The sequence below is a fragment of the Euprymna scolopes genome, chromosome 14 (assembly GCF_053919585.1).
Source record: "Euprymna scolopes isolate OS-2025 chromosome 14, ASM5391958v1, whole genome shotgun sequence".
NCBI classification, from domain to species: domain Eukaryota; kingdom Metazoa; phylum Mollusca; class Cephalopoda; order Sepiida; family Sepiolidae; genus Euprymna; species Euprymna scolopes.
Window position 1 is genome coordinate 6,730,624 of NC_136495.1, and position 23,481 is coordinate 6,754,104.

The 23,481-nt window shown below is 30.6% G+C and overlaps 1 protein-coding gene and 1 non-coding gene across 4 annotated transcripts in view; one reads left to right on the top strand and one right to left on the bottom strand.

Moving 5' to 3' along the window:
• Positions 1–23,481, bottom strand: part of LOC145292856 (ankyrin repeat and MYND domain-containing protein 1-like) — a 143,447-nt gene that overhangs the window by 62,641 nt on the left and 57,325 nt on the right. For all 3 annotated transcript variants that reach the window (XM_080138957.1, XM_080138956.1, XM_080138958.1), the window contains 4 exons: positions 18,003–18,991; positions 8,885–9,056; positions 6,499–6,639; positions 905–1,006 (listed from right to left, as the gene is read on the bottom strand). In XM_080138957.1, the coding sequence (XP_079995083.1) occupies positions 905–1,006; positions 6,499–6,639; positions 8,885–9,056; positions 18,003–18,991 (1,404 nt within the window). The remainder of the gene's footprint in view (positions 1–904; positions 1,007–6,498; positions 6,640–8,884; positions 9,057–18,002; positions 18,992–23,481) is intronic.
• On the top strand, positions 10,832–10,904 carry Trnah-aug (transfer RNA histidin (anticodon AUG)). The gene has a single exon. It is a non-coding gene; the product is annotated as a tRNA-His (tRNA).

Below are 23,481 nucleotides of genomic sequence, written 5' to 3' on the forward strand. Positions count from 1 at the left end.
ACGTAAATAAGTTCTTGATGAGCCGTTCCATATAAGTTATCAAATTTAACAAATTTTCATTACTAATAATTATTATATTGTCCAATTTCTACTGTACACTCTTTAACCCTTATCCTTGAGTGGCCTCTTGGCCTTGATAATGAGTTGATACCTATGAAAAAAAAAGAAAAGAAAAAGTCCAATGTGAACAAGTTCTAATTGAATCGTCCCCCTAAGTAATCAAAGTTACAAAATTCCCACTGTTTACTATGCTAAAATCACAATGACTAATGTATACCTATTAACCCTTATCCTCGAGTGGCCTCTGGGCCTTGATAAGTGGTGACACCCTTGTAAAAAAAAAAAAAAAAAAAAAGAACCACATCACTAAATAAAAGCATATAAGATACCAACGGCTACACACTAGAGAGTTCAAACAATGAAAAGAATATGCTGTTGTCCCAGCCCTAGTAATCACTAATGGTGTAAATTGGACAGAATTTGATTATTTATGGAGACGGCTCAACAGCAATTTGTTTACATTGACTTTGAAGGTTAAACTCTCAATCTATTCATCTCTATTCCTTCCTCCTCTTCCATCTTAACTTTATCACTTTCTTCCTTTTTCCCTCTTATTCCTCTTTTTTATAATTTACATCATTCCACTGCTCTCACTACATCTCTTATTATTTTCCTTTTATGTTATTCACCATTCCTCCCACTACTTTTTTTTTAATGATGGCTTATCAAAGCCTAGAGGACACTCGAGGATAAGGGACAATGAACAAGACCATGAGATTGGGCAAGTCTATTTTATTACTTAAGAGGGCAACTGTGATGATTTAATGTAATAATGAACTGTCCCTGTTTATTAAAAAAAACTAAATTATTGAGTAATTTTGAGGAGCGTTTCTGTTTTTCTTACCTCGTGATTTTCATCATGTCCACAAGCAATGTGTAAAGGTGTCCGTCCAGTCAAAGACCAGTTGACCTTATCCAATGAGGAATCGTCTTGACTTTCTGATAACTAAAAAATAAAAACTTTGTTTGAAGTTTACATAGGTTGACATGAGAGAAATACTTGTAAGTATTCAAAATTTATATTATTTGGCTTATTCTGACTATTATTCTAATAATGGGTATTATTCACACAACGTTTCGGCAGATGTACCCTCAAACCTTCTTCAGAAGTACCTTGTTAAATCATTCTGTTGAACTCTGGAATCTGAATGGCATTTCAAACAGAACCCTTTATTTAATACACAGGAGGCAGCATGTTCTTATCCATTAAGGGTCTTTGCAGACAATTCTTGTATGAATTTTGATAACCTTTTAGATCATCGCTACTTTTAAGTACATATTATATACATATACATATATATTTTAAGTACATATTACATACATATACATATATATTTTAAGTACATATTATATACATATACATATATATTTTAAGTACATATTATATACATATACATATATATTTTAAGTACATATTACATACATATACATATATATTTTAAGTACATATTACATACATATACATATATATTTTAAGTACATATTATATACATATACATATATATTTTAAGTACATATTACATACATATACATATATATTTTAAGTACATATTATATACATATACATATATATTTTAAGTACATATTATATACATATACATATATATTTTAAGTACATATTATATACATATACATATATATTTTAAGTACATATTATATACATATACATATATATTTTAAGTACATATTATATACACATACATATATATTTTAAGTACATATTATATACATATACATATATATTTTAAGTACATATTATATACATATACATATATATTTTAAGTACATATTACATACATATACATATATATTTTAAGTACATATTATATACATATACATATATATTTTAAGTACATATTACATACATATACATATATATTTTAAGTACATATTATATACACATACATATATATTTTAAGTACATATTATATACACATACATATATATTTTAAGTACATATTACATACATATACATATATATTTTAAGTACATATTATATACACATACATATATATTTTAAGTACATATTATATACATATACATATATATTTTAAGTACATATTACATACATATACATATTATTTTAAGTACATATTATATACACATACATATATATTTGAAGTACATATTATATACATATACATATATATTTTAAGTACATATTATATACATATACATATATATTTTAAGTACATATTATATACATATACATATATATTTTAAGTACATATATACATATACATATATACTTTAAGTACATATTACATACATATACATATATATTTTAAGTACATATTACATATATATACATATATACTTTAAGTACATATTACGTACATATACATATATATTTTAAGTACATATTATATACATATACATATATATTTTAAGTACATATTATATGCACATACATATATATTTTAAGTACATATTACATACATATATATATATATTTTAAGTACATATTATATACATATACATATATATTTTAAGTACATATTATATACACATACATATATATTTTAAGTACATATTATATACATATACATATATATTTTAAGTACATATTATATACACATACATATATATTTTAAGTACATATTATATACACATACATATATATTTTAAGTACATATTATATACATATACATATATATTTTAAGTACATATTATATACATATACATATATATTTTAAGTACATATTATATACATATACATATTATTTTAAGTACATATTATATACATATACATATATATTTTAAGTACATATTATATACATATACATATATATTTTAAGTACATATTATATACACATACATATATATTTTAAGTACATATTATATACATATACATATTATTTTAAGTACATATTATATACATATACATATATATTTTAAGTACATATTATATACACATAACTATATATTTTAAGTACATATTATATACACATACATAGATATTTTAAGTACATATTATATACATATACATATATATTTTAAGTACATATTACATACATATACATATATATTTTAAGTACATATTATATACATATACATATATATTTTAAGTACATATTATATACATATACATATATATTTTAAGTACATATTACATACATATACATATATATTTTAAGTACATATTATATACATATACATATATATTTTAAGTACATATTATATACATATACATATATATTTTAAGTACATATTACATACATATACATATATATTTTAAGTACATATTATATACATATACATATATATTTTAAGTACATATTATATACATATACATATATATTTTAAGTACATATTACATACATATACATATATATTTTAAGTACATATTACATACATATACATATATATTTTAAGTACATATTATATACACATACATATATATTTTAAGTACATATTATATGCATATACATATATATTTTAAGTACATATTATATACATATACATATATATTTTAAGTACATATTATATACATATACATATATATTTTAAGTACATATTATATACATATACATATATATTTTAAGTACATATTATATACATATACATATATATTTTAAGTACATATTATATACATATACATATATATTTTAAGTACATATTATATACATATACATATATATTTTAAGTACATATTATATACATATACATATATATTTAAAATCTAATTATCCATGGACACGTGTTTCGTCACTTAGAACATGGCTGAACCTAGCAAAATTTAAAACCAGGACCCTAGAGTTGGAAGTCTGAAGCTCTCCCATTCAACTAACTCACGCTAGTGCTGGAATGTACCACATTTTTGTAGATGCCATACTTCTGAATGATTATTTATAAATTATTCATATGAGAGAGCACTTTTACCTAAATGCTAGTTGGGAATAATTTTCCCTTTATCAATATGATGATTCCGAATGGGAAACAACACACACACACACACACACACACACACACACACACACACACACACACACACACACACACACACACACACACACACACACACACATGATTATTTACTATGATAATGATTAAATACCTATAGACACTAGTGTTTCATCCTTTCGGGAATCTTCAGTGCAGAGTGTCACGATTAACACCAGTTGATTGATTCAAACCCGGCGACGGAAGCCATCTCTGGCTTCATTAGCAAAGACCGTATCCATTTGGCTACTGAAAATAACTACCTGAAATAACGTTGAATTCATTCATTTTATTTTCAAATGTTTTATATATATATATATATATATATATATATATATATATATATATATATATATATATATATATATATATGTGTGTATATATGTGTGTATATATGTATGTATGTATATATATATATATATATATATATATATATATATATATATATATATATATATATATATATATATATAAGGAGTCTACGCAGATCAACTAACATTTCAACATTTCCATGTCTCTTCAGGACTCCAAATCGATATGCATGGACTCCTTACAACATTTATATAGTTTCATTTGTTTATTTATAAGCTCTACACATATATTGAGCACTTTTAAAAAATATTGGATTAACAATATACCTGAACTGAAATTAATAAAATTATATATATATATATATATATATATATATATATATATATATATATATATATATATATAGTAATTTATAAAATATACATGGCGATTAAGCTGCACTGAATATTCCATGTTTCATCCACTCTAGGATTCTTCAGGCTTATTTCATCTCATCTTATCAGGTAAGCCCGAGGAGTCCTAGAGGGGATGAAACGCGGAATATTCAGTGTAGCTTAATCGCTAATTACTAACTAGCTCTACCTACATATTGAGCACTTTTGAAGTAAATACTTAAAGTTTACGCATAAATCTATACTTTCGTATATTAATTTTATGTGAGTAAATTAAGTAGTTATATATATATATAGTTTAGAAATTAAAGTTTACACAAAGAATGAATTGAGAATCTCAGTGGATATATAAATACAAACGTTTAAATCAGGTGAAAATGCTCAATATACAGGATAGAACATATAAACTGTAAAAATTAAAATTTTGCAAAATCAATTTATGTGTTGACCAGTAAAATTATAACCAGTCTATTACTGTTTATTTTGAAAACTATTTTTTCTCTGAGGATAAGAGGCATTCTTTGAAACTCTGTGAAGTAAGGAAATTTTTATCTTGCAGTCTTTGTGTCGAATAATAAATGTTGTAAATTCTCACTTACTATACACTGATTTTACCAAAATGTTTATTTTTCTATTAATCTTATCTCGTTTATTTTTAATGGTAATTTAAATACATTGTGCAAATAACACTCAAAATGAGAACAGTAGTCCAAATAGTTCAAATAATCCAAATTATCAATCCTCATCTAAAAAATTCATAAAGTAATTACCAGATAACATTGGGTATGTATTGGAGAATATAAAGTGTGACAGACAAACAAACGTACCAATATTAACTTTAGTGAAACAGTAATTGAACAGATAAACAGATAAGCAAAAAATGTGAATTTGTGTGTGTGTGTGTGTGTGTGTGTGTGTGTGTGTGTGTGTGTGTGTGTGTGTTACGTTGTGTGTGCATATGAATATGTTCTATAACAACGTACATGTTGAATAGTGGGGTTTATGTTTTTTCTGTATATTCATGTATCTGTAAATGCGTGTATGTGTATACGTTGTATCATTTAGTTGATCGTCTAGTGTGTATATTTTAACATTTATGCAACGGTTCTAACAGGAAACGATTGACGTGGACGTATCGAAACAGTTGTAGACAAACAGTTCTTTTTAACAGATGTAAATAACACAACACATATGTGGATTATATACGAACATTTATTTTCACGATTCCGGCCGGCATCTTCAGAGATTACAACGTCTTCACATCTTGGCTGCCTGAGAAAACGCTGCACCCTGCGTCATGGAAAGACCCCCCCTCCTCCTTGAGTCATCTGTTCTCTCTGATGTTCAGCTAACGACTGACTAGAATCTCCCCAAATCTACATCTCATCACATGTCTAAGACCCCAACCGCTGACATAACATAAATCTGATTATTTGTTCATCCAAACCAAAAGTTATGTTTTCCTGTATTTTCTAAAATCACATTTTTTTGTAGTTGTTTATTATTTCAGCTGTCAATCAATTTTTCTAAATCGAATTTATTTTTCGAATCATAATAATCGATCCAGCGATCCGCCGTCGCTCCAATCAAGTATTGATAATAATGATGTTTTGACTCTTGCCCCTGTCTGCCACAGTTAACACAGATACTACGCTATGATCACAGCCAAAGGGTCACAACATTACATGTGGAGATGCAAATACATGCATGATACATGCATGACGAATAAGTTTAAAGTGTGACAATAGTTTGAACAGAAACTGACCAATGAAACACATATAATATAACTGACCTGTGCATAGTTTAAGTATGAATTATCCAAGGCCATGCGGACATCAGGATCAGCCAAAGAGTTAAGGAGGTGTTCCGTTATCTGGTATCCTTTTTTGCCAGGAAACGAACAGGAAAGATGAAGAGGAAATATACCCTTCTCCTGAAATAACATGTAAAAATAACATGGACATTTTTTTAATCCGATTTACATTTATTCATTTCGGGCTAACATATCGAACTTTGTTTCTAACTGAACAGTTTTCTTTTGATATTGTTGTACCATATTATTAATATAAAAACGTTTTTTTATTACAATTTATTTTTAAAATTACTTAGTCCAGCATGAACGACTGATAACATGAAATATTAAAAATAAGATGAGTAAAAATACCCCAGCCACCCCACTAAAGAATTTTTTTATGCTTAAGTAGTCATAGAGTCTTAAATATTGAAGATAAATAAAGCTTAAAAGACTTACAGTGTAAAATATAATTTTTAAAATACAAAATCGTTTGACAAATAATACAAATTATCCTCATCTCAAAAAATTCTGAAGCATAATGTATTGTCAAGTGTAAAACAATACTCAGATATAAAATATAGAATAGATTAGGTACAATAATAGAAGTCCATGTCAGGTAGCAACAACAGGTAAGTGAGTTCATAAGTAAATTGCTAAGTGTTTGCATCTCAACATATCTGAACCGTAGTCAGGTGTTATGAGCAATGTCACAACACATACTATATAAATATTTTTCATTTGCAAATTTATTTTTATTCCAGTGGCAGTGATGACTTCTAGAGTGTTGCGTTTTTTCCCCCGGATGATTGTGTCCCCATTAAAAGATGAGCTTTTTCAATTCAATTTAATATATGGACACAAAAGTTTAGATGATCTTTTTCTACAACCGTGAAATCTGGCCGATGAGAATCTCAAAAGGTTGGAAGTTTTTGACTAATATTGCCTCCGTTGAATTCTGTGGGTCCGCTGACACCAGGACTGACTGCCTATCACTATCTCAGCCATTACAGACCGTTGTGCATGGTTAGGGTTAGGGTTAGGAATTTCCATGGGTTCTGTTAACCCTAACCTCACCCTAATCCTAATCTCTGTTAAATTTTGTGGGTTCACTGACACCATTTTGTCTCCAATACCCAAGTCAAGGCACGGCGTAGAGTAATCCCCCCGCAACCAATCTCTTTACTTTACTGTGCACTGTAATCCAGAAGATTTCATCCACAAAGACACCTAGGTAGCCAGCTGAAGACATGGCTGCACAACAGATGTCAAATCTAGCTCTGGTTCACAGGTCCATTCCCTGCTCGTCCTAGGACTTACAGCCTATCACTATCTCATCCATTATAAACCATTGTGCATGGTTTGTGTTCAACTGAGATGCTGTGTATTCTATAGTAGGAGCTGGTAACATTCAATGTTGCCAAAACTAAGTCCGTTTTCTTTAATAATTACATAAAACCTTCTCAACCGTCAATAGCTATGGATGAAGATACATTACCTGAAAGTACTTTGTTCAAAAGTCCTTGGCTTAATGCTCACAGGGAACAGATACATTGATGGTATTGCGAAGGCTACTGCGAAGAAAGTGGGTTCTCTCTACCATGCCAGAAATTACTTATGCCTGAGAGTATCCTATACCTTTACAAGGACAGGGTTCAAAAGAGAGTCACCAACCTAATAGGTCCTGAACTGTCATCTAAGCTTCAACCTCTGTCCCATCGACGAAATATTGCATTCCTCTGCATGTTTTACAAGTATTTTAATGGTGGATGCTCTGACGAACTACAAGCCCTTGTACCTCCTCGATGTAAATACTCCCAACAAACCAGACAAGCAGCAAAATCCCACCCCTACACAGCAGAGATCCCTAAATGTAAGAAAGCTTTCTACTCTAATAGTTTCTTGCTCAGAACTGCTAGACTTTGGAATTCCCTTCCCGGTTCCTACTTCCCCAACTGTACTGACATGCAGAAGTTCAATTGTAATGTGAACAAACATCTTGCTGCTCAACTCCCTACATAGTATCCCTTCAACCCATGTCCCTGATAGTATACCCCTACATTAAAGTGGCACTGTGCTTTGTTTGGAGTGAAAATGTCATTAAAAAAACCCATCTAAAATAAAAGTTTTAATTCGTTTGTCCTTCGCTCATTTATTTACAATAACGCATACCAAGGGTCGACATAAAACAACTGGTATCATTGTAATATAACAGTGGTAAACATAAATACGTGAAATTGTAAAAAAGAAAATGCCTTTAGGTTAAGGAATCTGAGACAGTTCCATATGATGCCTGCGACAATTTTACATATAAGAACTGCTTATTGACATAATTGAACAGATGTGTTTTGTACTGTTTTAACTTCAAAAAGGAAAAAAAACATACCTCTTTTGGAAGCGAAACATTCGTAGAAGCTCCTTTGAGAAGAAGAGCCGTAACCATTGGTACATCGAGGACACGGATTGCAATAAAGAGCGTTGGCCAAGGGGAGTTGGAAGTGTTTGGATTTGCCCCACGTTTCAGTAAGAATTCAATACATTCCTGGAAACAAGTCTTCCTAAAAGAACAAAAGTAAAAAATAAAAAGAGTAAAAATGTGTCTGAAATTATTTTAAAATTTGACCAACTAGAAAAGAATATTTAATATTGTTAATTAGATTGTTGCTCATAACTGTCGCCTTTAAAAAGGTTATTATTTGATCGAGTCTGTTGCTATGTTTGTGTACAACCTATCGTCCACATCGCTTGACCATTAATCACCAACTCATGTAAACAAACAAACAATTACATCTGATAATACTCACAGTTATTGGTTTTACAACAAACCAGAAATAATCAAAGAACGGAGTAAACCGATTTATTAAACAACTTACAGATTAGATGATCATGTAGAAGTCATTACATGTGTTATGGTAAAGTATGTGATGACGAGATACTTTTTGTTTATCTCCCTTCTAGAACGTTTGGAAAATAACACTCAAGATAAGAACAATAGTCTGACAAATCCAAATATACGAAACTTCAGATTCTCATTTTGCGTAAAATATGTTCTTCTCGTTGATAAGAAAGAATATGATTTTTCAAAACATAAAATTAACTTGCAACTTTGTTTTAATAGAAATGTGTTCCATCTTTCACGCATATATTTTAGGTATAATCTATACTATTAATAAAATTCTAAATGTTTATTTATTTATGTGTGTGTGTGTGTGTGTGTGTGTGTGTGTGTGTGTGTGTGTGTGTGTGTGTATACCAATACAACTTTCGAACAGATGCACTGACTTGAAAAATTCTTTTTTCCCCTGAAAGGGTTAGGGTTAGGGTTAAGGTTAAGGTGTGAGTCCCTAGATTGTCGGTATCTATATATGGTTCGTCACACAAAAAGCCCAAAATAAGGGTTCTTTGGCCGTTTTGTTTTTGTCAAAAAAGTTACTTGCCCCTGTCAACGGAATTTGTAGGGGACTAGGATATATAAATACCCCAATCCCGTTACAAAAGAATAATGAAACGAATGGGAATTGAAGGAAACAAAGACTCAATTAATGGATAAGATAAACGTCGTTTATTTGCTGTTGAAAGAAATGAACGTTTTAGTTATAACATGTCCGCGCGTATGTAACCAATGTTCGTTGCAGGACTGGTGTTGTAGCAAGAAAAGGAAATGTGTTTTCATCTCAAGTTCGGGTCACTATTGTTTGTTCGCGCGTGGGAAGAGAAATAAATGTTGTAGGAAAATTGAGAATGGTAGTCCAGCGTGTAGACAAAGAAGAGGATATAAGAGTTGTCATCAGTTAGTAGTCAGCTACGCGAAGGTGTTCTTAGTGACCAGTAGTAGATGGAGAGAGAAAGAGGGGGAATGTATACATACAGTCATTAGCTCGTGCCCCATACATAGTAGGAAGTGGGCGTGAGGTACGCGTGCGCGCGCCGAAACGGCGGCGGCTTGTTAGCCCAACCTCTCTCGTTGAGAGTTGGTCCTAAAAGGAGTTAGAAACAGCTTGTCTCCATGTTTTATACTCGCTTCCGGAGTGTTTTTTGCGCATGTGTATTTCCTTATAAAACGGAAGTGACGTCGTCCATGTGTGCGTTCGTGTTCGCGTGTGTGAGTACATGTGTATACGTAAGCGTGTGTGTATATACACGTGAATGTGAGTGTATGTACATGAACGTGAATATGTGTATATGTGTGGACGTGGGCACGTATGTTTGTGTGTGCGTATGTATATGACAGCTTGAAATATGAATGTGTGTTTTGTGTGAGACTTGAAAAAGGCTCGTACAAATTTAGCACTGTCTGTATACAGTCGCGGTAACATCTTTCGGCATATGGACAGGACTTGTCGCACAATGGATAACGTGTCTGACTATGGATCAGAAGATTCCAGGTTCGAATCCTGGCAAGTTCGTAATAATTTTAAGCATCATTTTATCCAACATTTACTCATTATCCTTACCCTTAGTTAGGGTATTTTTGTTTTTTCAGTAATTTTGTTTTGTGCATATGGGAATTTCCCATACTCTGAGTTCACAGGGTAAGCGTTAATGGTAAGACGATGTTAAGTGTACTTGATGTTGAGTGTACTCGATTTTGTGTTTGACTCAGCATTGTGTGTGTCGATGCGGCGCAGGCGCTAGTAGTTAATAAGAAGAAAAAGTCAAAAGACAGATCACAGATTTCGCCATTCCAGCTGTCTGTGCCTAAACCTAAACAAAGATTCCATGAACAAAGCTTCTTTCTAAGAACTGCACACCTGCGGAACTCTCTTCCGTTTACCTACTTTCCAGCTGACTACAATATGGTCGTCTTCAAGTCCAATGTAAACAAGTTCTTTATGAGCCATTCCCCTTAATTAATCCAATTTACCAAATTTCCACTTCTAACGATGACTATGATATTGTCCTTTTGACCACTGTACACTCTTTAACCCTTATTCTCGAGTGGCTTCAGGGCCTTGATAAGTGGTAATTCCTTTGTAAAAAAAAAATATGAAGGAGACGAAGAAGCAAAGCAAATATACAAGGCTGGCCAAAGAGCTGAAAGTGATATGGAAGATAAAGAAAGTCAAGATAACACCAATAATAGTAGGAACACTAGGAACAATACCGAAAAACTTGGAAAAAAAGAATGGGAGAGATTGGAGTCACAGGGATGGCTGAGAAGATACAACGGATAACAATAATTGAAAACGACTGAAATATTAAGAAAAACTCTTGAATGCAAAGACTAATACACATGCGCTACAAATACTAATCAGACATATTGAAATTGCAACCGAAGTAAATCAAAAACAAAGAAACGTCACATGGAATCAAGAAAACTGAAACAGTAAGATTGTAAGTTAAACTTATCCCCCCAACACACGCACACACACACACACATACACAAAAAATTGTCAGTATCAACTGTTACCACACCAAATAGTCGTGGGGGAGGGGTCAAAGAAAATAGATAGACCGAGAAGAGAAAGCACTAACCAGACTTCCATTGGATGAGTGAGAGGAGAACTGGGACCTTGAGGAGTCCTTTTGTCACTCAAATTCCAGTGAAGACCAATGATCGTTATCAATGAGAAATCAATGGTAAATAACTGTTGCAATAATGCAAATTAATTTGCAAATGTTAATGAATAAGATGGAGAGTACTGGAAATCTGAGGAGACTTGTTGCCACTCAGACTCCAGAGAACACCACAGATTGTTCTTCAAGAGAAATCTTTGATGATGGCCTATGTGAAAACTCTCAGTAATTATATATATATATATATATATATATATATATATATATATATATATACAGCTATTTTCATGTAACTGTTTCGTTATTTTATAATTGGTCAGTGTGGCTAAAAATAGTGAGCACATAAACCTGAGGAATCAAGTACCATTTTTTGGTGTTTATCGTATGACTCAACCAAGAATTGAACCTTACTTTTCTGTGCAAACACTGTGACCATTACGACAAAAGCTCAAAAATAAACAATTTTTAAAAAGGAATTCACTATTTTAAACGATCAATAACAATTTAAGATTTAACGGTTTGAAAGACCAGACAAGTGTGAAATTATTTTTAATGAATATTGTTATATATTTTTTTTTAAATAAAATTGAATTTTTTTTTTTTTTTTTTCAAATTTTCGATTAGTAAAATATTCATCTTTTGCTTTTGTTTTTTCCTCTTTTCTTCCTAATATATGCCATGGTGGTGATGGTAATCCCTAGCATAACTTGAGATATTTGTAGTTAAGTCAAAAGCGATGCTTATATTTGTGCGATTACAGTATTTCGGTGTCTGTCGAACGTGTATATAATAAAAAGGAATTCATCTCAAGTCATGCTAGGACTAAACGACCACAATCATACCACCACCATGATGCATATAAGAGGAAGAAAAAGAAGAAAAAGAAAAAAAGAAGAAGAAGAAGAAGAAGAAAAAAACAAAAACAAAGAACAATCTGTCCGATTTCCTGTGGCGGACTGGTGGATATATTATACATATCCGCCAGTCCAGTCGTTAGAAAATAAGAAAAATACATTGCTTTGAGAAAGAAACGAACAATGTGTTAAATTGAAATAAACTAACTGTAATTTATTTCGTGAAGAAACAAATGAAAGAAAAGGGTACAGCACGTGTTTAGTTTGGCGTGCGTCTCTCGCTGTTAACTGGTGAGAAGGAAAGTCTATTGTTATAGAGAGAGAGAGAGAGAGAGGGAGAGAGAGAGTCAATCCAGTTCATAGAGATAGAAAGCGTTTAAGGTGTACGTACTGTCTGTTGACTCTTGCCCCCACACATAGTAGCATGTGAAGTGAGGCGCGCGGGCACGCACGCCCCGAAAGGGACCGGTTGGTCCGTCAACCTCTCAGGTCGGAAGCCGAATTAAAAAGAGGGAAACAGCTTATGTCTTTTGTTTTTATAGTTGTTTCCGGTGGTCTTTTGCGCATGTGTGGATTTCCTTAAGAGGAGAAGTTACGTTGCCCATGTGTGCGTACGTGTGCGCGTATGTGTGCGCATATGTGTGCGTACATGTGTGTATGTTAGCATGTGTGTGTATGCATGTGAATGTGAGTGTATGTATGCGAACGTGAATATATCTATGTGTCTGTACGTGAACGCATATGTTTGTGTGAGTGTATGTGTATGACAAGAAAAATGGCTTGAGATGTGAACGCGTGTTTTTGTGCGAGACTAGAAAGGGCTCGCACAATACTCCACTTCCCAGGAAAAAAAATATGCAGTGTATATATATATATATATATATATATATATATATATATATATATATATATATTTTTATAAGTAATGTTTTGGGCAATTGACTTTTCGTCCTGTTTTTTGCTGTTGGTGTTGTTGTTTAAAAGAAATGTTAAAAACGGAGTGTGTTCGTAAAAAAAAGTATTTACTTACGCGTGGAAAAGGCGTTTACTCTTTTTTAGGCTGACATTTGTTTTTTTTTTTGTTGTGTGCTGACATGTGCAACGAGTTGCTTGGACAGTGAAGTGAATTGTTCGTTTGGAAGGAAAATTTTGTTCGTGTTGACGTCGTGTGTCAAGTTGACGGTGTCTTCGCAAGTGAGTCTGCGGTAGTATGTGTATTGTCTGTACGAGCGCTAGTTGCACATTCGTTCGTGTTGAATGGTGGTGTCCAGTTGCCGGCTGTCAACGAAACTTCCAGTTTTGAGAGTATCAGTGTGCATGGTGCATCTCAACTCGTATTGTTGATTCAACTTCTTCCTATGTATGTAATTGTTTCTTTGCTGTTGTATCTGCTGTGCGCGAGAGAATGTGTATACGCCTATGTGATTTTGCTCCTCACGTTTGTTACAGGGTAATGTCAGGAAACCGTGAAACATGTTTGTCGAGCTCGATTTTTTCTTTATATTCGGTATGAAGTCGACAGCTCCGTGTTTATTTTTCTGCCGAGTCTGATGAGGGGTTTCGTCATTGTAGTTCGTTGCGGTTTTTGTCGGTAGAAGTTCACTTGTTTTTCTTTGTTGAAATATTCGTTTTTTTTTTGTTTATCAAGTAAAACGAGCGTCTCGCTCAAAACAATTCATTTAAAAAAAAGTAGAGTCACCATGCGTATTCATTTCACATCTTGTTGTCTTGTTGTAGTTGCCAGTTTGTTGCGAGACTTGTGGTATAGAAGGAAGTGCGTGTTTGTCTCATGTTCGGGTGTCATCAATTTGTAGTGGTGTGTTGAATGTATTATATATTATATATTATATATATCCCCCAGTAGTACAAAATAGGAAAAATGAATTGCTTTGAGGAAGAAACAACGCGTTTATTGCCTTAAACGAACTGGAATTTATTTTGTGAAGAAACAAATGAAAGAAAAGGGTACAGCGCGTGTTTAGTTTGGCGTGCATCTCTCGCTGTTAACTGGTGAGAAGGAAAGCCTATTGTTGTAGAGAGAGAGAGAGAAAATGAGAAAATCAATCCAGTAGTTTCTTCCCCAGAACCGCTAGACTCTGGAATTCCATTCCAGGTCACTGCTTCCCTAACTGTACTGATATGCAGAAGTTCAAGTGTAACGTGAACCGACATCTTGCTGCCCAAATCCCAACATAGTGCCCCCTACACCAAAGTGGCAATTTGCCTTGTTTGAGGTGAAAATGTAATAAAGAAATAAAAAAAATCCAGTTTGGCATGTGTCTCTCGCTGTTAGCTGGTGAGAAGGAAAGTCTATTGTTGTAGAAAGAGCAAGAGAGAGAGAGAGAGAGAGAGAGAGAGAGAGAGAGAGAAAGAAAGAGAGAAAAAGTCAATCCAGTTCATGGAGATAGAAAACATGTAAGGTGTACATACTATCTGTTGACTCTTGCCCCCACACATAGTAGCAGGTGACATGAGGCGCGCGCCCCGAAAGGGACCAGTTGGTCTGTTGACCTCTCAGGTCGGAAGCCAAATTGAAAAGAGGGAAACAGCTTATGTCTTTTGCTTTTATAGTTGTTTCCGGTCTTTTGCGCATGTGTGGATTTCCTTTAGAGGGGAAGTTACGTTGCCAATATGTGCGTACGTGTGCTCGTATGTGTGCGTACATGTGTGTATGTTAGCATGTGTGTGTATGCACGTGAATGTGAGTGTATGTATGCGAACGTGAATATATCTACGTGTGTGTACGTGTACGCATATGCTTGTGTGAGTGTATGTGTATGACAAGAAAAATGGCTTGAGATGTGAACGCGTGTTTTTGTGCGAGACTAGAAAAGGCTTGCACATTCCTGAAAATTAATTCGAAAATTTCAAAGAAAAAAAAATTAATTAATTTTTAATAAATAACAATATTTATTCAAAACAATTTCATACGCGTCTGCTCTTTTTAACCGCTAAATCTTCAACAATTTTTGTTTTCAAAATAAAAACTAGAACCATAAAACATATTTAAAATGAACAATACAGGGTAGAATGATAAATTTGTTACTCTAAAGAAAAGAACACGACAGCTTTATTTTAAAACTTTTATTGAAAAAATCAATTCAGGTAACTTAATTATGTAGAAGAGCTAACATCTATTCAATGTAGCCGCCTTCAGCCTCAATAGATACAGCCTCAATTAATACGAGTCCAGAACTGGTAGTATGCCTTTTCCACAAACGCCAGCGGGAGCTCAGCAAATACTTGGTGGATGGTAGCGATCAGACTGGCTTTGGTATCGTGGGAGATCTCGACGTATGACCAAACAAAGTAGTCAAGTAGGTTGGGGGAGGGGGGCAGTGAGAGAAGAGTACAAAGTCATAGCACTCCTTCTGCAAACAAGCCTGGGTCTCTTTAGACTTGTGGGCTGGAACCGAGTCCTGCTGTCACACCCAGGGTCTGCTAGCAGCCACCAGATTGCACCAGGAAATCACTACACTCTTCAACACATCCAGGTGCACTTTGGTGTTGACTTTCAAACCGATTCAAAGATGTGAGGTGGCATGATGTGGCCCTCACTTGAAACCACACCAAAGGCCATAACTGTGGCCACTAACTTCATTGAGCTGAGCCCTCAAGTATTAAACCGTCCGGATTTGCATTTTGAGAGTGCTGGCAATGGTCCTGTTGTCAACTTGGATCAGTAAAGAGCAAGAGTTGTACAGCGGTGCATCTCTGATATCGCTCGTTGAACATTGTGTCACTTTCAGATATGATAGAAGGCTCCTATCGCTCTTGGAATTTGTATACAACTGGCCAACTAGTAGATGGTCTGCAACAAAAAAGAAAACTGGTTTTCATCAAACGGAAATGGAATCATGTCGTCTTTTCTATGGTGACAATTTTATTATTCCATCCTGCATATGAAAATAAAAATAAGAGGCTGGGGCAAAGAAGGTGGGTTCCCTCTACCATGTTAGAAAATAATTCACACCTGAGAGTATCCTATGTCAGGTCTAAAAAAGTGTCTAGTAGGCCCTGCACTGTCGGCCAAGCTCCAAACTTTGTCCATTTATCACAATGTTGCAACGCTCTACCTGATAACAAGTACTTTAATGAAATGTGCTCTGATGAATTCATAGAACTTGTGCCCCTTCGATGTGCATACTCCTGACTAACTTGACAAGCAGCAAAATTACACCCCTTCACTATTAGGATCTCTAGATTCTCTTGGATAGCCAGACTTTGGAATTCCCTCTCTGTCTCTTGCTTCCCTGGCTGTACTAACCTGCATTAGTTTAAATATAATGTGAACAGACATCTCACTGCCCAACTCCTCACAGTTCCCTGTTAGAATTGATTTCAAATATTAGGTTGAGAAGAAAGTCCTTGCGGAATTTTTAATTTTGATTTCAAATGATGTATTTGCAAATAAGTTTTCGTTATAATACCTTTACTATATATATCATTTTAAAGAGCGTTTTTCGCTCTATTTAATGGTTTAAATTATAATCGTTTTAAAACAATTATGTTTTCTTTTCAGAACGTTGAATGCAAGATGGAAAAAAAGCAAATTCGCACAATTTTTTTTATTTCAATTCAAGTTAGACTGCGATATCAATAAAGTGTTTGGCCCAGGAACCACTACTAAACACACAGCACAATAGTGGTTTAAGAAATTTCATGGTGGCGACAAAAGTCTTGAAGATGTTGACAATGCCCGAGTGCATGTTTAAACCGATTCTGCAGAAGTTAGACGAACTGGGCTATGAAACTCTGCCTCATCCGCCATACTCTCGAGACCTCTCACCTACTGACTACCACTTTTTAAAGCATTTCGACAATTTCCTGCATGAAAGTGATATCAAAAATGCCTCCAGTGACTTGATCACCACCAGAACGCCAGATTTGTTAATTACTGGCCTAAATACACTTGTTTCGCGTTGGCAAAAGTGTGTTGATTCTGATGGTGTTTATTTCAATCAATAAATTTTTGTTTGAGCCGAGATATGTCCATCTGAATTTAAAAACTAAAAACCTCAAGAACTTTCTTATCAACCTGATAGTAGCCCCTTATGCTCAAGTAGCAATATGCAATGTCTGGCGTGAAAAAGCATAAAAAAAGAAAATTAAAATAAAATAAAAATAACTTACCGAAGCACAATTAATTTTTCCATAATGCGACTCTGCGAAGGCCAAACTGTTGTTGGTAATTCCGAATTTTCACCAGGTGCAAAACCTTTCGATATTAACTGAACAATTTTTTTGTTGGAGATTTCCGTGTTATCTTTGGCGTGAACTTTCTGAATAATGGTTTGCAGAGTCTTTTTTCCCTTGTTTTCTTTCTCCAAATTCATTGTGTTCGTAAAGTTTACAGCACAATGCTTGTTCCACCTGGAAGAAGACTGACGAAGGTAAGGTGATTGGACAGAAAAACTTGCAGAACTCGAAGTGGAACATCTCTCTTTGATTGCTCCATCATTTTGAATGTTTGGTAAGTCCATTTTTGATTCTGACGTTTTAGTATCTGATTGTCTTTTGATCACATTCACAGGACTCAAGTATGAATGACTCCTTTGCATTTCAAAAATCGATTGATTACTTTGCTCATGATTTTTGACTCGCGATTTCAACAGGGAAATCCTAGGGGGAATGGAAGCATTTGGAAAAACTAAGCCCATCATTCCAGGCCGCTGATTGGCAAATTGATTCAAAGGAATTCTACTCCACATCTTTTCGCGACTGACTTGGCCACTTCTGCAAATGCCAGAATCTACGTCGTCTGCAGAAGACGCATTCAGCGGAGTGCTGTTCGAGAAGTCGTCAAGTGATTCTAATTCCATGCTGCTGGTTATATCAATTTGAGCTGGGGACATGCTTTGCAAATACGTAAGGGGATAGTCGTGGTCAGCAGTGGCCATCACTGGAGGTGATGTCGACTCAGAACCTATGTTTTCTTTCAGGTATGTTGCAGGCATCGGCAGGTGGCAGCTTTTATCACATAGACGAGTTTTCTGAAGGTTCTCAGCAGTGTAATAAAGAACAAAGCTGACCGACAAAGCTGAACATCCTTCATCGTTTAATTGGTTAACGTTGGCACCATGATTAAGCAATAAGTTGATAATTGCACAGTTACCAATTGCCTGAAAGACAAAAAAAAGAACCTCTGAAATGATCTATGCTTGTCGACAGATACCTCTTCCATTGGATAACAATGGCATTTGATTTGGTCCTCTACAAATTATAATATTTAAATATCAAAAACCTTACAGTAACTTGCCAAATTTTTGACGATAAAAATCTAATTTAAGGTTAATTTTAAAGTTAAAAAGCTAGTAAATGGATTGTTCCAGTTAAAATAACCAGATAATAACAAAGAAAACAGCATAATAATATAAATAAAATAACATAATAATAATATAAATAAAATAACAACATAATAATATAAATAAAATAACGTACTAATATAAATAAAATAACATAATAATATAAATAAAATAACATAATAATATAAATAAAATAACATAATAATAATATAACTAAAATAACAATATAATAATCTAAATAAAATAACATAATGTAAATAAAATAACAACATAATAATATAAATAAAATAACAACATAATAATATAAATAAAAATAACAACATAATAATATAAATAAAATAACAACATAATAATATAAATAAAATAACAACATAATAATATTAATAAAATAACAACATAATATAAATAAAATAACATAATAATATAACTAAAATAATAACATAATAATATAAATAAAATAACAACAAAATAATATAAATAAAATAGCATAATAATATAAATAAAATAATAACATAATAATATAAATAAAATAACATAATAATCTAAATAAAATAACATAATAATATAAATATATATACAATAACAACATAATAATATAAATAAAATAACAACGTAATAATATAAATAAAATAACATAATAATATAAATAAAATAACATAACATTATAAATACATATAAAATAACAACATAATAATATAAATAAAATAATAACATAATAATATAAATAAAATAATAACATAATAATATAAATAAAATAACCACATAATAATATTAATAAAATAACATAATAATATCAATAAAATAACATGATAATATAAATAAAATAACAACATAATAATATAAATAAAATAACAACATAATAATATAATTAAAATAATAAAATAATAATATAAATAAAATAACAACATAATAATATAAATAAAATAATAACATAATAATATAAATAAAATAACAACATAATAATATAAATAAAATAACGTAATAATATAAATAAAATAACATGATAATATAAATAAAATAACATACTAATAATATAAATAAAATAACATAATAATATAAATAAAATAACATAATAATATAAATAACATAACATAATAATAATATAAATAAAATAACAACATAATAATATAAATAAAATAATAACATAATAATATAAATAAAATAACAACATAATAATATAAATAAAATAACAACATAATAATATAAATAAAATAACAACATAATAATATAAATAAAATAATAACATAATAATATAAATAAAATAACAACATAATAATATAAATAAAATAACAACACAATATAAATAAAATAACAACATAATAATATAAATAAAATAACAACATAATAATATAAATAAAATAACAACATAATAATATAAATAAAATAACATAATAATATAAATAAAATAACATAATAATTATATAAATAAAATAACAACATAATAATATAAATAAAATAACAATATAATATAAATAAAATAACAACATAATAATATAAATAAAATAATAACATAATTATATAAATAAAATAACAACATAATAATATAAATAAAATAACAACATAATAATATAAACTAAATAACATAATAATATAAATAAAATAACATAATAATATAAATAAAATAACATAATAATATAAATAAAATAACAACATAATAATATAAATAAAATAACGTAATAATATAAATTAAATAACAACATAATAATATAAATAAAATAACAACATAATATAAATAAAATAACAACATAATATAAATAAAATAACAACATAATAATATAAATAAAATAACATTATAATATAAATAAAATAACAACATAATAATATAAATAAAATAACATAATAATATAAATAAAATAACATAATAATATAAATAAAATAATAACATAATAAAATAAATAAAATAACATAATAATATAAATAAAATAACATGATAATATAAATAAAATAACATAATAATAATATAAATAAAATAACAACATAATAATATAAATAAAATAACGTAATAATATAAATAAAATAACATAATAATATAAATAAAATAACAACATAATATAAATAAAATAACAACATAATAATATAAATAAAATAACAACATAATAATATAAATAAAATAATAACATAATAATATAAATAAAATAACAACATAATAATATAAATTAAATAACATAATAATATAAATAAAATAACATAATAATATAAATAAAATAACATAATAATATAAATAATATTACAACATAATAATATAAATAAAATAACAACATAATATAAATAAAATAACAGCATAATAATATAAATAAAATAACGTAATAATATAAATAAAATAACAACATAATAATATAAATAAAATAACAACATAATATAAATAAAATAACAGCATAATAATATAAATAAAATAACAACATAATAATATAAATAAAATAATAACATGATAATATAAATAAAATAACAACATAATAATATAAATGAAATAACGTACTAATATAAATAAAATAACATAATAATATAAATAAAATAACATAATAATATAAATAATATAACAACATAATAATATAAATAAAATAACAACATAATAAATAAAATAACAGCATAATAATATAAATAAAATAACAACATAGTAATATAAATAAAATAGCAACATAATAATATAAATATAATAACAACATAATAATATAAATTGAGACCACTAGACCAACAAATCAATGGAGCTGCAACAAAAGAAGAAGCACCCGTCTAGCTGAATCCACTGTGAAAAATTTCACCCACTCTTTATCTGTGCCTAAATCAAAACGCAGATTCCATGAACAAAGCTTCTTTCTCAGAACTGCACGCCTGTGGAACTCTGTTCCGTCTGCCTGCTTCCCACCGGACTACAACTTGGATGTCTTTAAGTCCAACGTTAACAAATTCCTAATGAACCGCCCCCTTAAGTAAACACTTCATCAAATCTCCACACTAACATAATGTACTTGCAATAACCCTTATTCCTGAGTGGCTTCCGGGCCTTGATAAGTGGTGATCACTGTGTAAAAAAATAAATAAAAAAATAAATCAGATACTATTTAGGGAATTGAGTAGCGAGATGTCTATTCACATTACACTTGAACTTCTACATGACCGGGAAGCAGGGAACTAGGAGGGGATCTCCAAAGTCTAGTCGTTCAAAGGAAGAAACTATTAGAGTAGAAGCTTTTTCGTCATGTAGCGATCTCTACATTGTTGGGGTGGAATCTTGCTGCTCGTCAGGGGTATTTACGTTGACGGAAACAAATGCTTTGAGTTCCTCAGAGCATATTCCATTAAAGTGTTTATATATATTTCAGAAGTAAACATACCAAACCAATGCTGTATTTACATCACACTCATGTTATTTTATTAGTAGCATAATTCGTCTTACACATGTTTCGTTGGATCGTGGAAATTCGTCAAACAACTCATATGAGACAGATTTATGTTCCTTGAAAAAAAAGACAATTGGAGATGTTTTTTCCCTTTAGATTAAAAAGGATGAAAATTGGTGAAAATAAAAATCCTTAAAAGCCATAAGGGTAAAGATCTTATTTGTTACGTAATTTGTTAGAATGCTTCTGGAATAAAATCTTTTGGAGGCCAGTCGCCAGTGCCCATGAGGAGACTTTTTATTTCAATCAGATTAAATTTGCTCTTCAAATATATTTTTTAATTGAACATATATGAAACTAAATGGTATATGTAATATTTTTCAAATCTATATATCTATAAAAGTGAGATTATGTGCGTGTGAGTACACTTCTCAACCTATATACTCAACGGATTTTTGATCTACAGACTTGAAATTTGGTATATAGGATATTCAGACATGTGAAAAACTTTTTAAATGGATTTTTTTCCGGAAAAACGAGCTGCTGAGAGGTCAAAATTGAAAAATTGGTATGTGGGAGTCATCAAATTTTTATTTGTTTGTCACTTGTTCTACGAATGTGCATGCATGAGTCGTTCACATGACAGATTCAGTATGTTAAAAATAAGTAGGTTTGAAAACACTTTTTATAGATCAGTTTAAGCCAGCGTAATGGTTATCGTACTTGACTAACTGTCTTTAGGTTTTGGTTTCAATCTCAACTTGAATATTTTCTTTTTTTACTTACAAGAAATGAACTGTTTAGAAAAAACATAATACTCGCATGCAGATGTCTCAGTTTCTTTAAGTTTTTTTACTTCATTTTTTTAAAGAAATTTAGCATTACATTAATACTGAGCAACGCTGGGTACACCTGTTAGTATATATATATATATATATATATATATATATATATATATATATATATATA